The 21,282-nt window shown below is 48.1% G+C and overlaps 1 protein-coding gene across 4 annotated transcripts in view; it reads right to left on the bottom strand.

The window, feature by feature from the left end:
• Sdccag8 (serologically defined colon cancer antigen 8) overlaps nucleotides 1-21,282 on the bottom strand; it is a 194,770-nt gene that overhangs the window by 7,713 nt on the left and 165,775 nt on the right. For all 4 annotated transcript variants that reach the window (XR_004123669.1, XR_004123667.1, XR_004123668.1 and 1 more), the window contains one exon: nucleotides 642-768. Coding sequence is in view for 1 of the 4 variants with exons in the window: in XM_031390771.1 (XP_031246631.1) it covers nucleotides 642-768 (127 nt within the window). In the remaining 3 variants the exon portion in view is untranslated. The remainder of the gene's footprint in view (nucleotides 1-641; nucleotides 769-21,282) is intronic.

Here is a 21,282-nt window from a genome sequence, read left to right as displayed (position 1 = left end):
AAATGGAGACAATAATATCAGCCTTGCTGGCTTGCTTAACTGGACAGAGTGAGCGCATGTTTTAGACAGTGGACTACTGCATTGGGCTAAGACATCTGATTGCTCTCATGAGACCTGCCCATCTAGGAGCACCTCTTTGTTCTACTGGTAAAGTCCTTCAATCCTCAGGAGTTCACAGCTGCCTCCTCCACAGGTTGGGCCTGAGCAGTGCTGCTCCTCTTCCCCTCCCAGGCTTCCCCACCAGTGTTCCTGCGTGGTGTGGCTGCCTTTGGTATGCCTGGGTTGACACATGTGCCTGAGTCTGATGAGAGACAAGCCTCAGTTATGCTTTTTAATATACCAATTGGCAGGCCCTCCCTCCCAGCTTATGACCTGACCTATGTGATCCTTAGGGATTTGGAGCTGTGACACCGCGGCCTAGAAAGGGGGAATTAGAAGGTCCATGTGTGTTGCCATGCAGCCCTGGGCTGTCCTATCCTTGAGCTGTTGTGGGCTCTGTGTACTCCAACATGGCCCACCTGCTGCCTTCAGCCTGCTGCCCTCAGCCTGGCCCACAGAGGTCCCTGTGTGCGTTCCCACTCAGCACTGGCCTACTTGGTACTTGGGCTGTAGCTGCCCCGCTGTGTGCCTTCCCACCTTACCTGGGCTCGCAGCTGGTCCACTTCCTCTGACAGGTTCTGTCGCTCCAGGAGAAGCTGATTCTGCTTGTTAAGCAGCTGCACCAGCTGCTGTGCTGTAGCCTGGCCATGCTTATCCAGCTGCCTGAGTCTGCAGAAGAGGAATGTGAGATAGGTGGGAGCAGAGAGGACAGTGACAGGTGTCAGCTCCATCAGTTCTATGTGTGGACATTCCAATGCTATGACAAAATACTTGGGGAAGAAATGGCTCACTTTGGCTTATGTGTTCCTAAGTTTCCGCCCATGATTGGCTGGCTGCATTGAGCCCATTAGCGGTAGCGCTCTGTCTGTGGCAATGCAGCGTTCCTTGTTTAGGCATATGTGGTAAAGGAAGTCCTCATATCAAGGGGGATAGGCTATCAAGAGAGGAAGCCAGTGTCTCAGGACTCTAGTCAAGATCAAACCTGTAATAACCCAACTTCCTCCCACGAGGCTCCTCTTAAGCTCCAGCACCTTCCCATAGCACTGGGGGCTGGGAACAATGCCTTCAAACATGAATCACTAGGGGACAGTGAAGCTGGAAGCTCCTGAGAGAATACTGAGGTGCAATTGGCTAGCCATAGCTCTGGGGCCACCGGCCAGCGCTTGCTAAGCGGGATACCGTCTAGCAGATGACAAGGGAAGCAACAGCACCTCAACATGTTCTTGATTAGAAAATACTCCGGGCAGTTGCATAGAGAAGAAAGACTGGAGCCCTAGACTCACAAAGAGATAAAAAATCAGGTGCCTAAACCCTCCATTGTCCACATGGAAGCGGCTAGCACTGGGCAGATTGCAGCCCTAGATGTGGATGGGTGAGGCTCCAGAAACACTGAACTAAGGGCTTTCCATTATTAATCCCTGTCAGTCACAGGCTGCGGCCTGCTGACCAGATGTCTTCAAAGATCCTAAATTTGTCCTCTGCTGATAGGCCCTCCTCCCCAGACTTGCTAATTCCCTCCAGCCATTATCCTCATCTGTCCACAGACAGCCTGTGCAGTCACGAGCACATGTGCCTATGGAAGGCAGCTTTGGGTTAAATTTAGAGTGTAGCTGCCACCCAGCTCTTCTCTGGAAGGAGAGGTGCAGCCTTCCTCCACCTCAGAGGTCAGGAGCAGCATTGCAGAGCAGCCCCTAGCCACAGGAGAGGGTGTCATGCGCTCCATGGACATGTCAAATGCTCCCACACCTGGTGGTGCTGCATTCAGCTGCTGGCCTGGGGGTCCTCCCTTCAGGCTTTCCTCAGGCAGTGAGTGCTCCTGGTTGGGCTCCAGCACAGGCTGCCCCCACACACTGACTGTAAAGCATGGCATACCCTGCCCCCAAGCCTCCTTTCTTTGCATCTACTTGATTTGCCTGGAGTTATCACTTCAGAGTTCCAGCACTGCCATCTCTTGCAAAGCAGGTGAGCTCCCTGCAGTCAGTCACACCAAGGTCAGGGTGCTTCTCAGCTGGAGACCACTACTGTGCGGGGAGGGCAGAGCCTGCACCATGCATGAGTGTCCCCTCCCCATGCTTCCATGCTCCTTCCTTATACTGCAGAGTGGAAGGACCCAAGGGCCCAGCTTGGCTTCCCCCACAGTGGCCCCATCAAACCTGAGCAATGGCTCATTTCTTGCCTGTGTCTGTATACATCCTTCCTCTGCCCCAGAGGAAGGAAAACTCAAGTTTCCCTGGGGAAAGCCACAGCCAGTGCAGCACTGGGATGCCTGCATGCCACTACTCTGACACCTTGTCACAGGACAGGGTTTGCTGGGGGATCAGTCTCCCTGCTACAGAGAAGACAGACCTGCATGAAGCTTGTGTGGACTGCCTTGCCTGGGAGACCTGTTGCCTAGGCAACCTGCTGACATATATATGCACCCGCTTCTTTGTAGCCCCTGCTCTGATGGAGCCCTGGAGTGGTTCCCACAGGGCTACTGACAGATTTTTTGTTTTTCCCTGAGAAGCAATTACATGTTGCATGTTCCAGTCAGGCAGGTGAGAAACACCACGGCTAGTAGTTGAGCTGTATAATCCCAAGGTGGCTTCCCTCAGATTAAGTCCTATTGAGGTACTGGCTTTTGGCTTCCTGCTGCTGCAAACAAGCTGGCCGTGATGTTTATGAGCAATCTATAAGCCTGGGGTGGGGGTGGCAGGAGAAGCCAAGTGCTGCCTTGGCTTCCGGCTGCAGCACCAAGCTGAGAGGAGTTAAACTCTGATCCCTGTCCCCACTTGAAGGAGACCCTCCCCTACCCAAGCCTCTCTCTCAAACTCACAGGCTCAGTGCCCACGCGCCACTGGTGCTGTTGTAGCTACACACACCATGCACCAGACTTGGCTAATGTTTCAAATCATTGATCACTCTACGAAGCTGCCCTCAGGTGTGATTTCCCTCCTTTTAAAAAGACATGCCCCCTACTGTACTAGGGATAGCTCTATACTGTCACTCCACATTCAGCAAGAAATGCAAACATAAACCCAGTGACTTAAAACACCCCATCTTCACATTTACTGAAAAAGTACAGCTAGAGTTTAGAGACAAGGAGAACTGTTGAGGAAATACACTTCATGGAAGTTCTTTGGAGACACATTATCAATGCCAAGAAAACGGATTTTTTTTTTTTTTTTTTAATTTATAAAAGGTCTTAGAAACACTGCCCAGTCTAGCCTGCACTCTGTTAGTGGATTCTTTATTCCTATCAATCAGAAGCAGTTTCTTGGACTGTCCTATAGACACATAAGCAATATTTCAAATTTCTTGGTAGTGGTTATTATACTTTTCTTTTTTTGATGACTTAAATTGATAGCTGCTGGCAGTCACCATTTGCTGAGTCCCTGGGCTTATAACTCCATATTGATTTTGCAGTTATAATCCTCTGAACTACCTTAGAGTCACCTCTCCTATTTACAGATGGAAAAACTGAACATGATGGGCTAATTAACTGGCATAAGTCCCGCCCATCCATGGCAGAGACTGGAGTCAGATCTAGGTGGTGCTCAATTGGCTATCTCACCAAGCCAGCCAACCTTCAGTGAACACTTCTCAAGAGTCCAGCACTGTGTTACTCATCTTTGTCTGGCTGTGGCAAATAACTGAGATGCCAACTGGGAAGGAGGAATGCCTGGTTTTAGCTTGTGGCTTCTCAGGTTTCAGATCAAGGTTACCCTGCTTTAAGGCAGACCACTGTGGCAGGCTTGTGGCAGTGGAAGTCACTCACTCCATAGCAGCCAGGAAGCGGAGATATGTGGTGGTTTAAATAGGTTTGGCCCCCACAGAGACATGTGTTTGAATACTTGGCCATAGGAAGTGGCACTATTAGGAGGTGTGGCCTTGTTAGAGGAAGTGTGTCACTGTAGAGGCGGAGCTTGGAGCTCTTAAATGCTCAAGCTATGCCCAGTATGAAACACATCCAGTCTCCTCCAGCTGCTTTCAGATAAAGATAGAATTTTCAGCTCCTCCAGTACCATATCTGCCCTTAGGCTGCATACTTCCCACTGTGGTGATGATTAACTGAATCTCTGAAACTGTAAACCAGCCCCAATTAAATGTTTTCCTTTAGAAGCGTTGCCTTGGTCATGGCATCTCTTCACGGCAAGGAAGGAAACCCTAGCTAAGACAGAAGTTGTTATTGGAACTGGGATATCGCTGTGGCAAGTCTGACCAGGCTTTTGTTTAGAAGAATGTGGATTTTGGATTAGTAAAGCAGTGGAATGCATTAAGGGGGCTTAATGGGCCATACTAGTCAAAGCATGGAAGACAGTGGTGCCGAGGGGACCTGGCTGAAGATGTTGCAGAGAAGAACTTTAGTATGTTGTTTAGAGATCATTCTTGTGGTATTTTGGTGAAGGATATGGCTGCTTTTTGCCCTTATCCAAAGAGTCTGGCTGAGGCAAAAAAGGAAGAGATTTAGAATTGAATTGACAAAGGAAACCGTAAACATCGTAGTGCAGGTCCTGTCCTGTTGATCACTCTAATAAGAACATTTTGATGAAATGTAGCAAGCTTAGAAAGAAAAACTACAAAGTGTATGGTTCAAGGGAAAACAGGCACCAGGAAGTGGAATGCAGCTAAATCCTGTGTTCACGGAGACAAACAGATTAAAGATATTACGTGGAATTAGGGAGTGGTGACCTCAGGGCAAGATCCTACCCAGCTAAGCTTCATCTTGTGAAAAGAAATTAAAGAAAAGCTTAGGTCCAGGTAATGGTGGTACACTACTTTAATCCCAACACACAGAGGCAAGCCGATCTCTGAGTTCAAGGCCAGCCTGGTCTGCTGAGCAAGTTCCAGGACAGCGAAGCTTAGGAAGTGAAGGAAACCATAAGAAGCTGGTGAAGATGAAGTTGAACAAGGGGACCATGTTCCAGCCCAGCAAGCAGCCGACCTGGCAGCTTTGGCCACATGGTTCTGGCTTTAGAAGCAAAGATGCACTTCCCTCTGCAAGTAAGGAAAGCAGCTGAGACCAGGTATGTGGTGGGGCATCCCTGGGTGGAGGCCTAGGAGTCTGTTAACATGAAAGTGTAAAGCCTGGATTGCCTTGGAGACCCCAGAATGTTAAAGGTGCCGGAGCCATGGGACACCTGCTAAGAGGAAGTGGAAACAGCCCAAGAGAAAGGAGTGTGTTGTAGTCAACAAAGGTGAAGAGTCGAGAGCTGATGAACATTCTGACATCACACATGGACATGCAGAGTTTGGAGTTTGTCCAGCTGGTTTTGGTCTTGCTTTGGTTCAGTATTTCCTTACTGTGCTCCCTTCCCTACATTTTGGGATGGTAATGTATATCCTGTGCTGCTGTATATTGCAAGTATGTGATATTATAGGGAATTATGGTTAAGAGATTGCATGCGTGTTAGAAGAGACTGAACTTTTTTTTTGTTTTTGAGACAGGTTTTCTCTGTGTAGCCCTGGCTGTCTTGGAACTCACTCTGTAGACCAGGCTGGCCTTGAACTCAGAAATCTGCCTGCTTCTGCCTCCCAAGTGCTGGGATTAAAGGTGTGCGCCACCATCACCTGGCTGAACTTTGAGCTTTTAAACATTGTTGAGACTGTGATAAACTGAGGACTTTTGAAGTTGGACTAAATGCCTTTTGCATTATTTTATGTCTATAAACCTATGGGGTACAGGGAGTGGAATGTGGAGTTTTGATCAGATATGGCCCCCACAGATCCATGTGTTTGGATGCTTGGCTATAGGGAGCGGTACTATTCGGAAGTACCTTATTAGAGGAGGTGTGGCCTTGTGAAGGAAGTGTGTCACTGTGAAGGTAGAGTTTTACGGTCTTAAATGCTCAAGCTGTGCCCAGTGTAAAACATGTGCATTCTCCTTCTGCTGCCTTCAGATCAAGATGTAGAACTCTCAGTCCCTCTAGCATCATGTCTCCCCGTTGTGACGACAGGGGACTAAATTGCTGAGACTATAAGCCAGCCCAATTAGATGTTTCCCTATATACGAGTTGCCTTGGTCATGGCGTCTCTTCATAGCAATGAAGCCCTAGCTAAGACAAAGGACCAGGGTCCCATTTCCCCCTTGTGCCCCAGAGACCTGACTTTCTTCCAGTAAGCCCCACCACTCAAAGGCTCCACCACCGCTCAGTCATGCTACACGCTAAACCAAACTAGAGCAAGGCCTAAGGTAGCCCCTGCCCACCCTCAGAGGGTGGTCTGTTGCCTGTGAAGAGATGACTTATGCTGAATCAGAGCACAAATTGAAGCAGTTGCAAAGGCATAGAGAGGAATGAGCAAACTGGCAAACTGCTGCTCTGGAAAGGCACATGCCCTCACTCACTGAGCCGTCACTGCCCAGGCTGATGTGCTCAGCGCTTTGCAAAACTGCAACCCTAGTGTTTTTGGTCATTCCACTGAGTAGGAGCCACAATCCCAGTTTCAGGATAAGGATACTGAGGTATGGGCTCAAAGTCGATGGGCTGGCAGGTTGTGAAATGAAGGGCTGAACGATGCTGGTTGGAGATTCCAACTTTTCTTGGTTGTCCCCGGGTACTTGCACAGGCTCCTGCCTGCTGCTCTCCCCAAGGGGCAGAGCTGCTTTCCAATGTCAGTTCTCATCTGGTTCTATCATCCTGATGCACGCAGGCTCACAGCTTCAGCCCTTTCCTCCACACACTGTTCAGTAGTGACAAGAACAAGGTGTGTCATGTTCTGAGGCCTGTGGAAATGTGTGTAGAGGGCATCTGCTTCCAGCAAGGCTTCACAGAATACCCAGGCTAAACACTGTCAGGAGAGCCACTGGCTCTCAGTATGTCTTCTCTAGGCCCATGCCTCACGCTAGCAATGTGTGGACACTGGCCTACTGCATTCTAGGGACCTTGTGGCACTTTGGGAACTGTGGCTGACTCCTGTCCTTGTCCTGTGAAGCACCTTCTGTCCTCACAGTGAATGGCTGGTCCATGAAAAAGGCCTTTTCACCAGGCAGGTGCTGGTGTGCCACCCAGGACACAAGAGGCTCTTTGGGACTTGCATGTGTGGATGGCCACTGCTGGGCAGCAGCTGACTGTGCTGTGTCACTGGACTTGGCTCAGGCTCTCTTCCAAAGCATCTCTAGGAATTCCAGGTATGTAAGGAACAGCAATTTCCATGACAACAAAGAATGGAGAAGAAGATCATAGGAGACCCATGTCTGTGCTTGGCCAAGCACCTCTCTATTGAACTAATAGCCATGGTCTCAGCCACAAGGCAGGGGCATTACCAGAAAGGGCACTTTTTGAAAACTATGTGAGACATCATGGTAAGATGGAGCAAGTGTAAAATATAAAACAACTCTGGAAAGCTGAGTGGGCTGGGAAGAGCTGATGCAAAGCAGTGGCAGTGCATGCTGCCAGCTTGGGTCCTCGGCCTCAGACATCCTTCTGCAAGGAATGCTGTGAACTTGAGCAGATACTTAAATCTCTCCCTTGTATGTGAGATGGAGAATCTGCGCTTGGGTACCCAGTGAGGCGCATCCTGCACTCCCCGCCCCCCCCAATGCCAATAGTTTCGGCTTCACACATTGCACCGGATGTCTCCCCCAGACAAACTGGAGGTGATGTTTGTTTGGTATTGATTGTTCTGTTGTCGGGTTTTTGGTGTAGTAGTCAGAAGTGTTCTTAGACCACAGCCTCTTTGCTGTGGAGATTCTGACAGGATCTTCCTCCCTCTTCTTAGAAGCACATCCTCAGGATGCTTACACCCACACTTTCCCTGGGAGAGGAGTCTACTGATAAAATTAAGGACATCTTCCCAACAACATATAGATCTTAAACCTGTAACTATTTTAACTGTAAAGTATGCTCAGTTCTCCCTTGCCCCCAGTGAGGCTCTGGTACTGACTAAGCACTCATTGCAGGACTGCAGTCCTTACATAACTCAGTTCCCTGAACGCTGTGGATGCTCACAGAGGAAAGAGTTAGACTTGCAAGCTCACAGGACTAAAGAAGCAGTGCTAAGAGAGTGGAAGTGACCAATGTCCCACAGCTGCCGGGCTATTCAGTCTCCTCCTCTCTCCCATATTCCTGTGACATCTCCGCAGACCTCAAGCCCATCTTCCCCAGGACAGGGCTGGATCTCTCTTGCCTTGATGCTTCCATAGAGGCTCTCTTCCAAACCATCTCCAGGAATTGTAAGTGTGTAAGGGACAGCAATCACCATGGCAATGAAGAGGCCCTCTCCATATCAGATGCTTCCATTTCAGCCCCTGGCTCCAGGTGAATGGTCTGAGGTACCTTGGCACTTGGGATTCTGGCTGAGCAACCTGTCCAAGTGGCCTTGAAGTCACTCTGTGACAGGCCAGACTCCTTCCCTCCCCGGCACTCTCCCTCTGTCCCTTCCCCTGTCCTTCCTCATCCCAACCTTCTGCCCCCCACTGCCCATATGAGCTCAGGTGTCCTGTAACACTCCACACCTCTTCCTTCTGCCCTTCAGATACTCCCCACAGCCAAGTTTCTCAACAGTTCCTGCAGTCTCAGCAGTTGCAGCCTCGACAGAGACAGGAGAGGATCAAGAGTTCAAAGCTAGTGTCAGCCACACAAGAGAGACACCAACCCGGGCTATATAAAACCCTGTTTCAAAATAACTATACCCTAAAATCTCTGAACCTCCTCCTGTGGGCTTCTGCTTCCACTTGCCTTTCCAAACTCAGAGTCCCCACAGTAGCTAGACCCGAAGGATGCTCGACACTTTTCGATCCACTCACATCATGTCTGTTGATGGAGACTGTTGCTCCCACTCTGGCCATATCAGCTTGCCTAGTAACAGGGTCTTTCACTGTCTGACCCCTGCACAGTCCCCAGGTATCCCAGCCCTTCCAAAGATAATTCGCTTCAGAAAAGTACTGCATACAAGTTAGGCACTCTCAGTCATCACTGGAATTTGAAAATCTTACAGCAGGTGAACAAACAGGAGACTTGGAAGCAGGGGTAACTATTGAGAACTCATTCATACTGGCTAGTCTACCTCAGGCTGGATTCCTCTCAGTTTAAGATCTCTATCTGGAAACCAAAATAATGCTTCCAGCCTGATTCCAAACACAGCTGTTGGGCCTGGTGCATGGCCATCCATACCCTAGTGCTGTGGAGATCCTGGCATCAGAACCACTGGCTTTCAAAATTCACTGTAGTGACCACACAGCCAAAGTGACTTATTTTGAGAAAAAACATATAGGTGGTTTCAGTTTTCAGGCAAAACAATGGACTATTTAAATGACAACCATCTTTTTCTGCTCTTAAAATGTTTCATGTCAATCATGAGAACTTGGGTAAATCCTGGGGCCACTCTAAAATAAGAAGAGACACCAGAATGGAGTTGAACAAACTCAAGGACAGATGACAGAAAAGTCAAGAGGAAAAGACTATGAACAGTATATGGAAACCAGCTTGCAATATTGCAGAATATGAACAGCTTATGGGACCCGGCTTGCAGTGAGTGCAGGACTGCTGAAAGCTATGCACACACACACACCCTTGACCTGTTCTCCAAAACCTAAGTTGATAAGGGGAGCAACAGAGACCAAGGGGCCACCAAGCACAAAGCAAGTAATACCTGGTGGATAAGAAGCCTTGGCCCAGGAGACAGCAAGTTCCCTACCAGCTCCACATCTTCTCAGACCACAGCGGCACAGGGTTTGCTTCCCTCCCATCTCCCCACATCACCAGCTATACAATCCTAACACTGCACTGAGTAGAAGTTTTGAAAATCCAATTACCCTAATTACTGTTCGAGGTAATTCATTTTGGCGACTGAACCATGCTAATTTAAAGTTGTATACTTTGTTCCAATACTTAAAAATTGCCACTGCATTTTACATAATTCCCTCTCATTAATGTGGTCAGACAGATCACATGATGAAGAACTCATGCACAGGGTTAAAATGTTGTCAGTGGCTGCTTTGCAATTTAAACGTCCTTGGCCAAAAATCGCCCTGGTTCAAAAATGGTTTAATGATTCTGGGGAGAGTTTCCACCTCAATGGAGAGAACTTACATTCCCAGAACTGTTGACCTTTCTTTCTCAGAGAAGTTCTCTATTGATCTTGCTGCCTACAGAGACAGAACAGGGTGCCTAAGGGCAGTGATGGTGGCAAACGCCATGCTAGAGCAGAGAGGTGCCTGAGAAATCATAGTTCAGCCCATTATGAGGAAACTTTTGCCAGTCACAGTGTGAAGGTGACTGCCCCAGTGATGCAGCCTATCGGGGCATTTAGGACAGGGACCTGTGGTGTTTGCCTCTGGATCTGAACCTACAGGGTTTCAAAGTCCTTCCTTCCTCTATCTATCTATCTATCTATCTATCTATCTATCTATCTATCTATCTATCTATCATATCTATCATCTATCAATCTATCTATCTACCTATCTACCAATCATCTATCTATATCATCTATCTACCTACCTATCAATCATCTATCTATCTATCTATCTATCTATCTGTCTGTCTGTCTGTCTGTCTGTCTGTCTGTCTGTCATCTATCTTCTGAGGTGCTGGGACAGAGCTCTAGCTCTAGGCTAAGCATGTGTTCTACCACAGAACTACAGTCCCAGCCCAGACCTCAGGGGCGTGATCAGTGGCAAAAGGCTGTCTATTAAGTAAAAACTCTGAGTTACATCCCATCAGTAAGACAGACAGAAAGAAAAGGAGCATGAGAGGAATGTGGGAGTGAGTTCATCTGTCTTCTGTAGCATACTGAGCATCAGAATTTAGTGAGGAAAAAGGGAGAAAGAAGCTTCCCCTTCTGCACTCCTGCTAGCTCAGTGAGGAGAACAGATTTGGTACTGTTTTTAATTCTTTCTAAATTTTCAATCTAGTGCATGCTGGTGGTTTTGTGCAGTACAATATGCGCACAGCTGCATTTTAAAATGTCTGTGGTTTTCTGGCTACCCCATGTCAGTTCTTGCCTCGTGGCAGACCAGTAGCAAATCATTTCAGGCCAGACCCAGTAGCAATCACTAAGACTAAAGAATAGCGCTGGCTGGCGCTGGGGTGGGAGGTGGAGGGAAGCTGCCAACCCTTGGCTGTCCTAGGGATGCTTGCTCAAGTGGCCTCACTGAGCCTTCCTCTGCCGCCTGCTGAGCAGCACTCCACCAGGGGAGGTGTTCAGGTCTCCTGAATGTGCCCTGCTGCTCTACAAGTTCCCTAAGCCTCTGACAGTGCCACAGAGCACCACCCCGGGGTTCCTGCCTAAAACAGTGTTTCCACCTTAGAGCATCCAGGGACAGGCGTGCATCCCTGCTCTGTCACCATCTTAGAGGGTCAGGGCTACCTGCCAGGCTGAGCCCCAGTACCTTTGGGGAACTGGCCATGGATGGATGATTCCAGTACCTGGAATAAGGACAAGAAGTGGCAGGCCAAGCATTTCAGATTCTCCATTCCCTAAGGATACAGCTGGGTAGCAAAGTACTTTGTAGGGTAATCAAAGACCTGAGTTCCATTTCAGGGTCTCAAAAAACAAAATTGTTTTCTTGTGAACCTTAAAGAACCCAGAAAGACACTTGCTTAATGCCTGAGTTATGCCAACCAGTTCTTCCTAAGGTAGGAGCAGGGTTCTGGTTAAGCTCTAGAAGACAACAGGGCAGGGGAAGGGGCATGGCTGAAAAAGCAGTCTGCAGAGTGGAGCCTAGGGCTCAGGGCCATAGGGAGCTGAGGCAGGAACCCCCTCCTCCCTCACAGCACCTGTCAGAGTCTGCGCTCTGACACACAGCTTCTAAAGAGATGCAAGCCCACCACCAAGGAAATCCACATCCCGCTCTCCCAGTTCTGTGGGGATGATCTACTCTATCTGGTTCCTCCCCTCGCTCTCACCTCTCCACAGTAGTTCTTCTTTCTCTTTAAAAAGTTACTTTACAGCCAGGCGGTGGTGGTGACACACACACTTCATCCCAGCACTTGGGAGACAGAGGTAGAGGTAGACGGATCTCTGAATTCAAGACCAGCCAGGTCTACAGAGTTCCAGGACAGCCAGGGTTATGCAGAGAAACCTTGTCTTGAAAAAAACAAAACAACCACTCACCTTATTTCAGTTTACTTATGGGTGTTTTTGCTGGTGGGTGTGATGTGGCTCCTACAAAGGCCAGGAGAGGAAGTTAATCCCTTGAAATGGAGTTACAAAGAACTGGAGTTGTGAGCCACCATGTGGATGCTGGGAATCAAACCAGGACCCTCTGAGAAAGCTGCCAGTGCTCTTATCTGTTGAGCCATCTCTCCAGTCCCTTTTCTCTTGTTCTCTCTCAACCTTGTGGTCTTTAGAACACTGGCCGTGTAGCCCAGGCTGGTATTGAACTGGAGGAAGTGAGCTTCCTCCCTCAGCATCCCATGTCACCTCTCCTGTCCTTTGCTCTACTAGACACCCAGGAGTTTTTGAACACACAATGAGGTGCACACCCCACTGTCCTTTCCTCTTTGATGCCGCAGTGTTTCCTAAAGAGAAGTGAACCCTTACAGAACTGCTTCCTGCCAACATCATTGCTTTATTATTGCTAGAGATAGCACGTCTCCCTAACCAACAGTCTCTTTGCTGACCTCTAAAGCTATCACCTCTGCACTGTCGCCGGCCTTTCCAATCTGGAGCACTTGACGCTCAGTTTCACTTTGGTGAATGCTCTCCGAAGTTAAGCCCACAATAGGCGTAAAGGAGGATATTCCACTATCATGTGTGGGCTCTGCTTGGCCGCTGCCCCAGGGCTTGGAGGCACAGTGCCCTGTCTGGGCAAGATTCTCTTCTAATAAAGTCCTGCAGCTCTGGGGACCTCAGCCCTCATGGAGGGTGTTGAGTGAAGGCCTCCACCGTATTTCCATCATACTGGACCATCCTTAGGGTGGCCAGATTGGTCACCGAGGTGTGATGGAGGAAAAGTGAGCTCAGGGCAGCTAAGTAACCAGATTCAATCACTACGGTGTACCTATTGGCACACATCTTAATTAGGTTTTAATGCTAGTAATTTGATAACAACTCCTGGCTATGGGCTAGAGAACTGTCAGTGCTGAAGCTTTTTATTCAGTTTCTCTCCCTCTGCACTGAGGCAGTCTCCCTGCTGACCCTTGTCAAAGAACCCCATCTGCTGGTTGCCACGGTAACTGAAGGAGACCAATTGAGCTGAACAGAGCGACTCAGAAATAAAATCTGCAGCCAGAGGAATTCTGCTAAGAGTAATAAATCATTTAGTAAAAGGGGGTCCTCCACACAGTGATGAGTGTTGGGATAATACGATGGCATAACTCTTCCAGCTAGAAAGTCCATGACAGATCAGAGTGATTAGACTGGCTGGAGGGCTCATTTGGTTTCTAGTGGGCTCCAGCATTGCAACAGACAGATCCGGCCCAGTTACATGCCTCTGTGGGTGGGGGCGAGGGGCAAGCTGAACACTTGGCCCACACAAGGTTCTTATTTTAAGGAGTGGCAAGACAGCCAGCTGAGGCTCCCAACACATCTTACTCATTTTTCTTTAAGAAAGTATAAAGTTAAGCAGTGTCCTGAGGGACTCATCTTAGGTTATCATTCAGCAGTGGCATGTGCCAGCATGAAGCATCGAAGAGGGCAGGCAATGTACCCCTTGAGAGGGCAGGGTGCTTTCCAATCAAGTGTGACCCAGGATAGTCTCAGAGGGGCCTAGGGGCTCTGCCCCCTAATTTTGCAAGGCTCCCATGCACTGAATGATGGGCAGAAGATAAAGGGCCCTTGTGCCCAGTCCGAGGAATCCTCCAGAGACAGAGGCCAAAGGAGCTGCATTTCCAAAACAAGAGTTCTGGGTTGTGTGGGTTGTGCTAATCGCTAAGCATGTCCCACTACCTGCCACTTCCTTGGATGGTGTGGGCAGAGACACAAGTGTCCTAACAGCAGATCAGAACAGGAGAGCAAAACCTCTGTACAGGCAGTGCACAAAGCCTTCTCACCCCGCCGGCCACTCTCCTCACTGGTTGCCCGGCAGGCACATTTTAAGAGGCAATGGTCAGGAACTAGGCATACTCCCTGACCCTGAGAATACACACTGACTCGTCCTTGGAGATCATTTTCAGCCAAACCGAAGGTAGATTTTGTTTCCTCCCTTCTGGATGTTGCCGACAAACTGCCTCTGCCTTAGTTTTCAGAGAGGAGCAGCTGTGCACTTAGAGCCTGCACCGCCTGCTCTGAACCCAGGCCGCACCCCGCCCAGACGACAGAGACAGCCTCCAGTGCGGCTGGCCACCCCGTGCTGGGCAATTGTCCTCCTGCAGGTGCAGCCAGCCACAGGGCTCCACATGGGCCACAGGGTTGCGCCGGCCCGTTCCGCCTCTGGATACCGGTGGCTTGGCTAGCACCCCCTGCCCACCATGAGAGGGCCGGCACCTGGCGGGAGTGGGGGCCAGCCTGCAGGGGCCCGGCTGGGTGCCTAGCATCTGGCTAGGGAGGCTCTACAGGGGCTCCCGGGGCTCTGGACTTTGGCAGAAGGAGGGGATTAAAGCGAGCTGGCAGTTGAGGGAGGAGATGGGTGAAGCTTCATTAACTCCATGCTCGGGGGCCCAATTTCATTCTCCTGAGAAGCAACGAGAAAAACAGGTTGATTTCCCTGCGATGCAAGAGGTGCTGTGGGTTTGTATTTGCTGTCTTTAATTTTAATTCCTTATTTGTAAACAAATAAATGAATCATTGTTTGTTGATGATCATGGACGACCCAAATTTTAATTAAAGAGAAAAAAATCTTGGCTAATAGAGAGGCCAAATATTACAGCCCGTTCTAATTTCTATGTAGTAATTAAGCTTCTCATGTGACTTAATTGAAACTGGCAAGACTTAAGAACTCACTCAAAGAGGTGAAAATCAAAAGGTGCTGGATGGCCCCTCATGTGGGTTTTACGATCCACCCTCAAATGTGCCCTGGAAAACTGTACTTGTGAGTCCTTGGAAATATTTCCAGTGGGCAGTGCTTTATGCCAAGGCTTTCGTTCTTGATTTTTGCCCTTCTTTACAAAGTTACCATGAGTTTCACTTCTAAGCCCTACTTAGAAATTCCCCTCCAAATGCTTTGTCTCTGCTCACTCTCCCGAATTCCCCTCATATTTCAATTCCCAGACACTCTTGAACTTTGCACACAGTGCCAGTTTGAGCCTGCACAGAATAATCAGTGTATTAATTCCACTCAGAGGCAGTGAGATTTCTCTAACCCAATCTGCCCAACCTGAACTCTTTCCTTCAGAAACATTTTGCGTCTAAAAAGAAACTCTCAGCATGAACCTCATAAGAGGCGACACGTAACAGACAGTGCATGTGGCGCTGGGCATGCAACTCAGAATTAAAAGAGAATCTTGTACTTTGTTTCTTCAGTGCCATGTGCATAATGTACATGTGGCCGAAACTGACATCAGACACAGAAAGTAAAAAGCCCTGGGGGGAGGGGGATGTGAGGGTGGTGGAAAGACAGAAAATATGTTGATAAAAACAGTAACTTCTGTTAATCTACATTTTCCAGTCACTGTCTTAATTAAGAATGTTAGGAAATATGTTACAGTTTAATTGCATTGTTTCAAGAAACTCCGAGGCTGACATTCCAGGCTGTGCACACTTGGAAAGCAAAAGGGATCAGAGTGACAGTTGCTTCTAACTGGTGAAGAACAATCAGAACTAGGCTTCTCACAGATACCGGCCTCCAAGGAATCCCAAATTCACAAGGCAGAGTAAGAATATCCTAACATCCAACGTGTTAGCAAGAAATGGGCTCTGGAAAAAAGAGAAGCGGGCAAGTTTCAAATGTGTAAGAGCACAGTTTAAAACACAAACACCAATAGTTATTTGAGGTGTCGTTAAGAATCTCCACAGGGTTTCTAGATGACCCCATTTAACAAGAACAAAGCAGAAACAATGCCAGTTTGCAGACATATCCCATCTCTAAACCATCTTTCTACTCCAACACAGTCACACAGGCCCTGGCTTCCAAGCTCTTTAGCAGGAGGCTATGTGTGCTTTAGCAGACAAAGGAGAATGCACGGGTGCTACTGCATGTTCTGAGGGAAGCGGTGCTAGACACACACTTCACATGGCTCTAGTTTTTCATGTTTTTATTATTGTGATGTGCATGAGTACGTATGAGTATGATATCTGTGGGCACCCGCGTGTGCATGCACCTGTGTGCATGCGTGTGTGTGTGTGTGTGTGTGTGTGTGTCTGTCTGTCTGTCTGTCTGTCTGTCTGTCTGTCTTTCTTCCTGCCTGTCTGCCTGCCTGTCTGTCAGCATGCATGTGTAGTGTGCATGTGGAGGTTTAGAAAACAACTTTGTGGTGCTGGTTCTCTCCTTCTACCTTTATGGGAATCGAACTCAGATCATCAGGCTTGCACAGTGTGTGGCTTTATTTGCTGAACCATATGGCCAGCTCAGTAACTCAATTTACCCTACAAGTAGCATCCTTTCCTTGGTTCTGTTTGTGGGGAGGGGTTGTCCAGCTGGGGTCAGACATGACAAGCAAGGCATCAATATTCAGTATGCTCTGTTCCCACAGGGCTCAGAAATACCAGTCACTCTCAGAGCTCTCAAAGGTTAATGAAAATTTGCTGAATGGTTCTCTCAGGTCAACCCACTGCTTCCTTGGCTGTCCTCAGCCATTCAACCTTCTATAAGCCAACTTTTGACACATCTGAGCCTCAAAGTGACCTCTGAACTCTAGAGGGGGTAGGTCTAACTTTTCCAGCCACTCTAGATTTTGCTGCATGTACAAAGTCCCCCACTCAGCAACAGAGCACAATGCTTGCCTTGCAATGGCCATGTGCCGCCAGCGCCCCAGGTCTCATTGCTCAGCTTATGTTCATTCTGAACTCTAAAATAGCCTCTGAGCTCTCAGATGAGCCAGTGACTGGCAGGTATGGCCTAACAGTCCAGTGACTTCACTTGAAGAGACTGAAATATCTACAGTAGTGGGAGGGCGTGCTCTCATTGCTCACTATGACCTTCACAGATTTGTCTATCTCCTGGAATCAGGATGGAGACACAGGCCCTTGGGAGCCAGACAGCCTCCCTGCAAAAGGCATTTGTCAAGGCCTGAGAACTGTAGAACTGAGCCTGGAGCCCTGTGGAGGACAGAGGGACAGCACACAGGAGCAGGGCTGCAACATGACTAATTAATTACCAAACTGGGGGCAGAGAGGAGAGTTCACAGGGGCCTAGAGCCCAGAGAACCCAGCCTTGTAATTAACAGTTGAAAAAGTTCTAGTCATTTCTCAGAGTTTGAAGAACATTAAAAGAATACGCAATGCTGCAGGCGGGCGGGGAGGAAAGCAGCCGCCGCCCCAGGGCCAATTGCCTCTCCAGCAGCGGCAAGGCTGCTCCCCTGCTCTCAGGACCATTTGTTCCATTACACAATCTCCTGAAGCCATTTAGAGAGAGCTCAAACAACTGCCTGTACCAACGCGACACATGGCTTCCCATTCCGACTCTTTGCTAATCCAGACGCTCCAACCATCTTTCTTTAAGATGCCATATGGTTGGCAGAAGCCTGTAGATCTAGCAGCACATCTGCTTCTGCCTTTCTCCTCCCCTCCATCCCCCAACAAAAGAGGGCTAGCATGGCAGCCTGGGAGGAGGCTCGCTGTGCCCCCAGCCTAGCTGGAGGCTCCTCTTACGCACTCTAACACAACAAGGCTTTGAAGGTATGACTAGGAATTATTTGGGGCTCCACCATTTTTAACTGCGGAGCAAGGTGATTTTCTTTTTTCTTTTTCTTTTACTTTTACTTTTTTTTTTTTTTTTTTTTTTTTTTTTTTTTTTTTGGCCTACTGATGATTTAAAAACAAAATTTGAAAAATAAAACATGGAGTCTTGTTTCCCTAAAATTTGATTATTTTAACGCCACTTCTGAATGGACTACTGTGATTCTTGCAATGCAGTCTTCTACCAGAGAGCCTCTACCCTTGCTTGAGTAGTTTCTTTTTGGTCAGGGAAGACAGATACACTGAGAGAGGAACAGATCCGGAGCTGGCTTTGTTAGCTAGCGTAGCGGCTGTATGCTAATGAGGCAGCTCCACAAGGGGCTTTTTTGGTGTGATGAGCAGAGACTGTTGACACCGTTGAAATCCTGGCTTTCCTGGCCTGTGAGTCCAAGGGCTGTCTCCTTGGAATCTGGCCCCCAGTGAGACAGTCTTTTCAACTGTCTGATGACTGAAACCTGGCTCTCTCTAACTCTGAACTGTTTGAGGGTGGGGGAGAGGGTAGAAAATAGTCTATCAGGCCCATGGTCAAAAAGACACCAGTGTAACCGACAGATTTCTTCTGCACAGATACATATGTGACAGACAGATCCATGAGTGGCAAAGGCCATGATGAAAGCCTCTCGGGAACACCGTCCTGAGAAGTGTGGGTGAGGGGTACAGTGACCACCTCTGTTTCTGGGTACCTGGCACTCAGCAGATAGGACTGCCTCACTACCACATAAGGAGCAAACTGAGTGTCTGACCTCCTTGTAATTTGGTTTGAACCTTGTGTTGGCTAACCACACACAATTCCTTGTGTCTGTGGGAATGTGGTAAAGGCAGAAAGGAAGTGGCTATCCTGCTGAGGCCAACTGATGGAGAAAAAGGAGAGGCATGCCTTGTGTGCTGCACATGCTGTCTGAAGCAAGTCTTTCCTTGCCCCGAGACCGTGAGAGACAGGTCCTTATTTCAGTTTGAAAGAGGAAGAGACTCATGTTTGGAAGGAGGGAAGGAAACAACAACATCAACAAAAAAACCTTTAGCAAACTTCTATAGGTAGGAAGTTGCCAAACTCCAAGGCCCAACACAGGTCTCACAAGGGATGCTAGGTCTGCTTATGCAGGTAACACTGTTCATAGGGTCCACACTATGAGCCAGTGAGCAATAACACCATCTGGCTATCATCAGTATGCAGACAGGGGTATCAAACTGTAAATGCATTACCTACCATCTACAACATGAATAAAAAGTTCATGTAACTGAAGTATAAAGCATGAGGAATGGCCTGAGAAGCAGAGCTTTGAGACAAGAAGTCACCAGCATCCACGCACACACAGTCACAGCATCCGCGCACACAGCCACATAGCCTCAGCATCCATGCACACAGCTGCAGCAGCAGCATCCGGGAACACACTCACAGCATCCGTGCACACAGCTGCAGCAGCAGCATCCGGGAACACACTCACAGCATCCGTGCACACAGCTGCAGCAGCAGCATCCGGGAACACACTCACAGCATCCGTGCACACAGCCAGCAGAGCCACCTTGAGGACAGGGTTGCGGATGTGTTCTGTCTTTAGAATTGTCTCTGTGGCCTAGGATTGCATGTTACAAAGATTTTAATAGGTTGATGTTTAACATTGTGAAGAAAAATACCTTAGGCACATTACATCAAAATTATATGTCTTAACCTAAAATTCATGCAGTAGAAGAAAATATACCAGCCCAAACCAGATAAGAAGAAGTGAATTCTTCCTCCCATGGTGACGAGCACAGCTGACTGCTGCCACTCTTTAGGACTAGTCTCATGGAGATGCAGGTACGCAGAATGACAAATTTGCAGGTAAAACAAAACAGACCTCAATTGAAATCTAAGCATGATCCTAAGCAAATTCCTAGAAGACTGTTTCTTGATTTACAATCTAAAGCAATGCTACCTACCCTACAGGACTGTTCAGAGAATTAGAGATAGTACCTCAAGGCCCTGGCCCACTGTGGACCCTGGATAAGTGACTTTACAGTTACTGCGGTTGTTATTTTAATGGCATACTGCTGAGCACAGACAAAGTTCTTTCTACATGCATTAGCTCATTCTACTGAAAAAACAGCTCTGCAAGGTAGGGAGTGTCTCTTCCATCTAATGAATGAGGCAACTGAAATTCAGGAACAAAGACAAGACGATACACAGCATAAGACTCTCTATTTCTTTTCCTTCTTTTCTTCTCCTAACAACCTGACTATTGCTCAGGCTGGTACCAAGTTCCTGGTTCAAGCAATCCTCCTGCTTCAGTCTCTTACTCTCACATAACAAGATCTATGTTTGTGTGCCATGGTGCCCAAATAAATGAGCCAGTGTCCAGGCCTGACCTCAACGCTAATAAATCTCTCTCTTAAGTCCACAGTGCTAATAATAAAAATAACAAAGTGACAGCAGGATTAAAAGGCAAGCTTCTGTGAAAAGTCCTGTCTCTGGTGTCTATACATTTGCCACCTCGTAATCTGATGAGACCTAACGTAAAGCCTGATAAGGAAATCTCCTGGTATATAAAAAAAAAATTACCTCTTTACCAAATGTCCATATGTGCTACCTAATTCTAGAGCATTCTCAGGTCAAATACTCCATGTTGAATACTTTCATTTAGCCTGTGTGCTGGATGCTGTTCACCACACAGTTAAGGATTAAGGCAGAATTCTACGTAAGCAAGCAGGACATGGCATATGCATTTGAATGCATCCACACTCGAGCACACCAGCAAGGCTGTCATTACACATCTGGACCGTGGCTTAACATCGCTGTAATTGTCAGAGGTGTCATTCCATGAGAATAGACTTTCATTAAAAATTAGCTCTTTATAGAAGGTTTCCAAAGTGAAATTAGTTGCAAGGGATTCTGGAACGTTGGGAAGTTGATGATCGGATGCTAACATGAAGTCTGTGAGGCGACAGTGAGAACTGGATTATGGTGCACATATGTGCCTCACCAGACCACACTCTCCAGATAAAGCCACTGCATTTCTCTCTAAACTCGACTCCTGTCTCTGGCGGAGAGAGGCAGGAAGCTGCCTTGGGTGTGTGTGCTCTCAGGCCTTCCTCTGTCTTCTGTGCCGAATCAGCCAAGCCTCTCTTGGTTTTCCCCTCTAGAACTCACATCTTCCAGGGTTCTGATTACATGGAGGCAGACATTAATCCAGTTAAAAGTCAAATAGGAGCTGAAACAAATGTAGGTGGGTGCTATCTCTCAAGGCTCCCAGATAAACTCTGGGGCCATTGTCAGATCCCAAGTGTCGACTCCAGGAAGGCCTGTGCCCCAGAGACTCAGAGGAACTTAGGACTGTCTAAGTACAAGGTATCCCATGGGTTTCAAATATTAAGGGGAAGAATGTAGATACTCCGGGCATTTCATTGCAGGCATCTTTATGAAGGAGTGCCCTCATCTCTAAGATAGGCATCTACACAGTGCCTGTCCAGTGGAGGGCACCACTCTGTCCTCAGGGCGTCTATCCAGTACTG

The sequence above is a fragment of the Mastomys coucha genome, unplaced genomic scaffold, assembly GCF_008632895.1.
Source record: "Mastomys coucha isolate ucsf_1 unplaced genomic scaffold, UCSF_Mcou_1 pScaffold1, whole genome shotgun sequence".
Classification (NCBI taxonomy): domain Eukaryota; kingdom Metazoa; phylum Chordata; class Mammalia; order Rodentia; family Muridae; genus Mastomys; species Mastomys coucha.
This window is presented reverse-complemented; position numbering and strand designations above follow the sequence as displayed.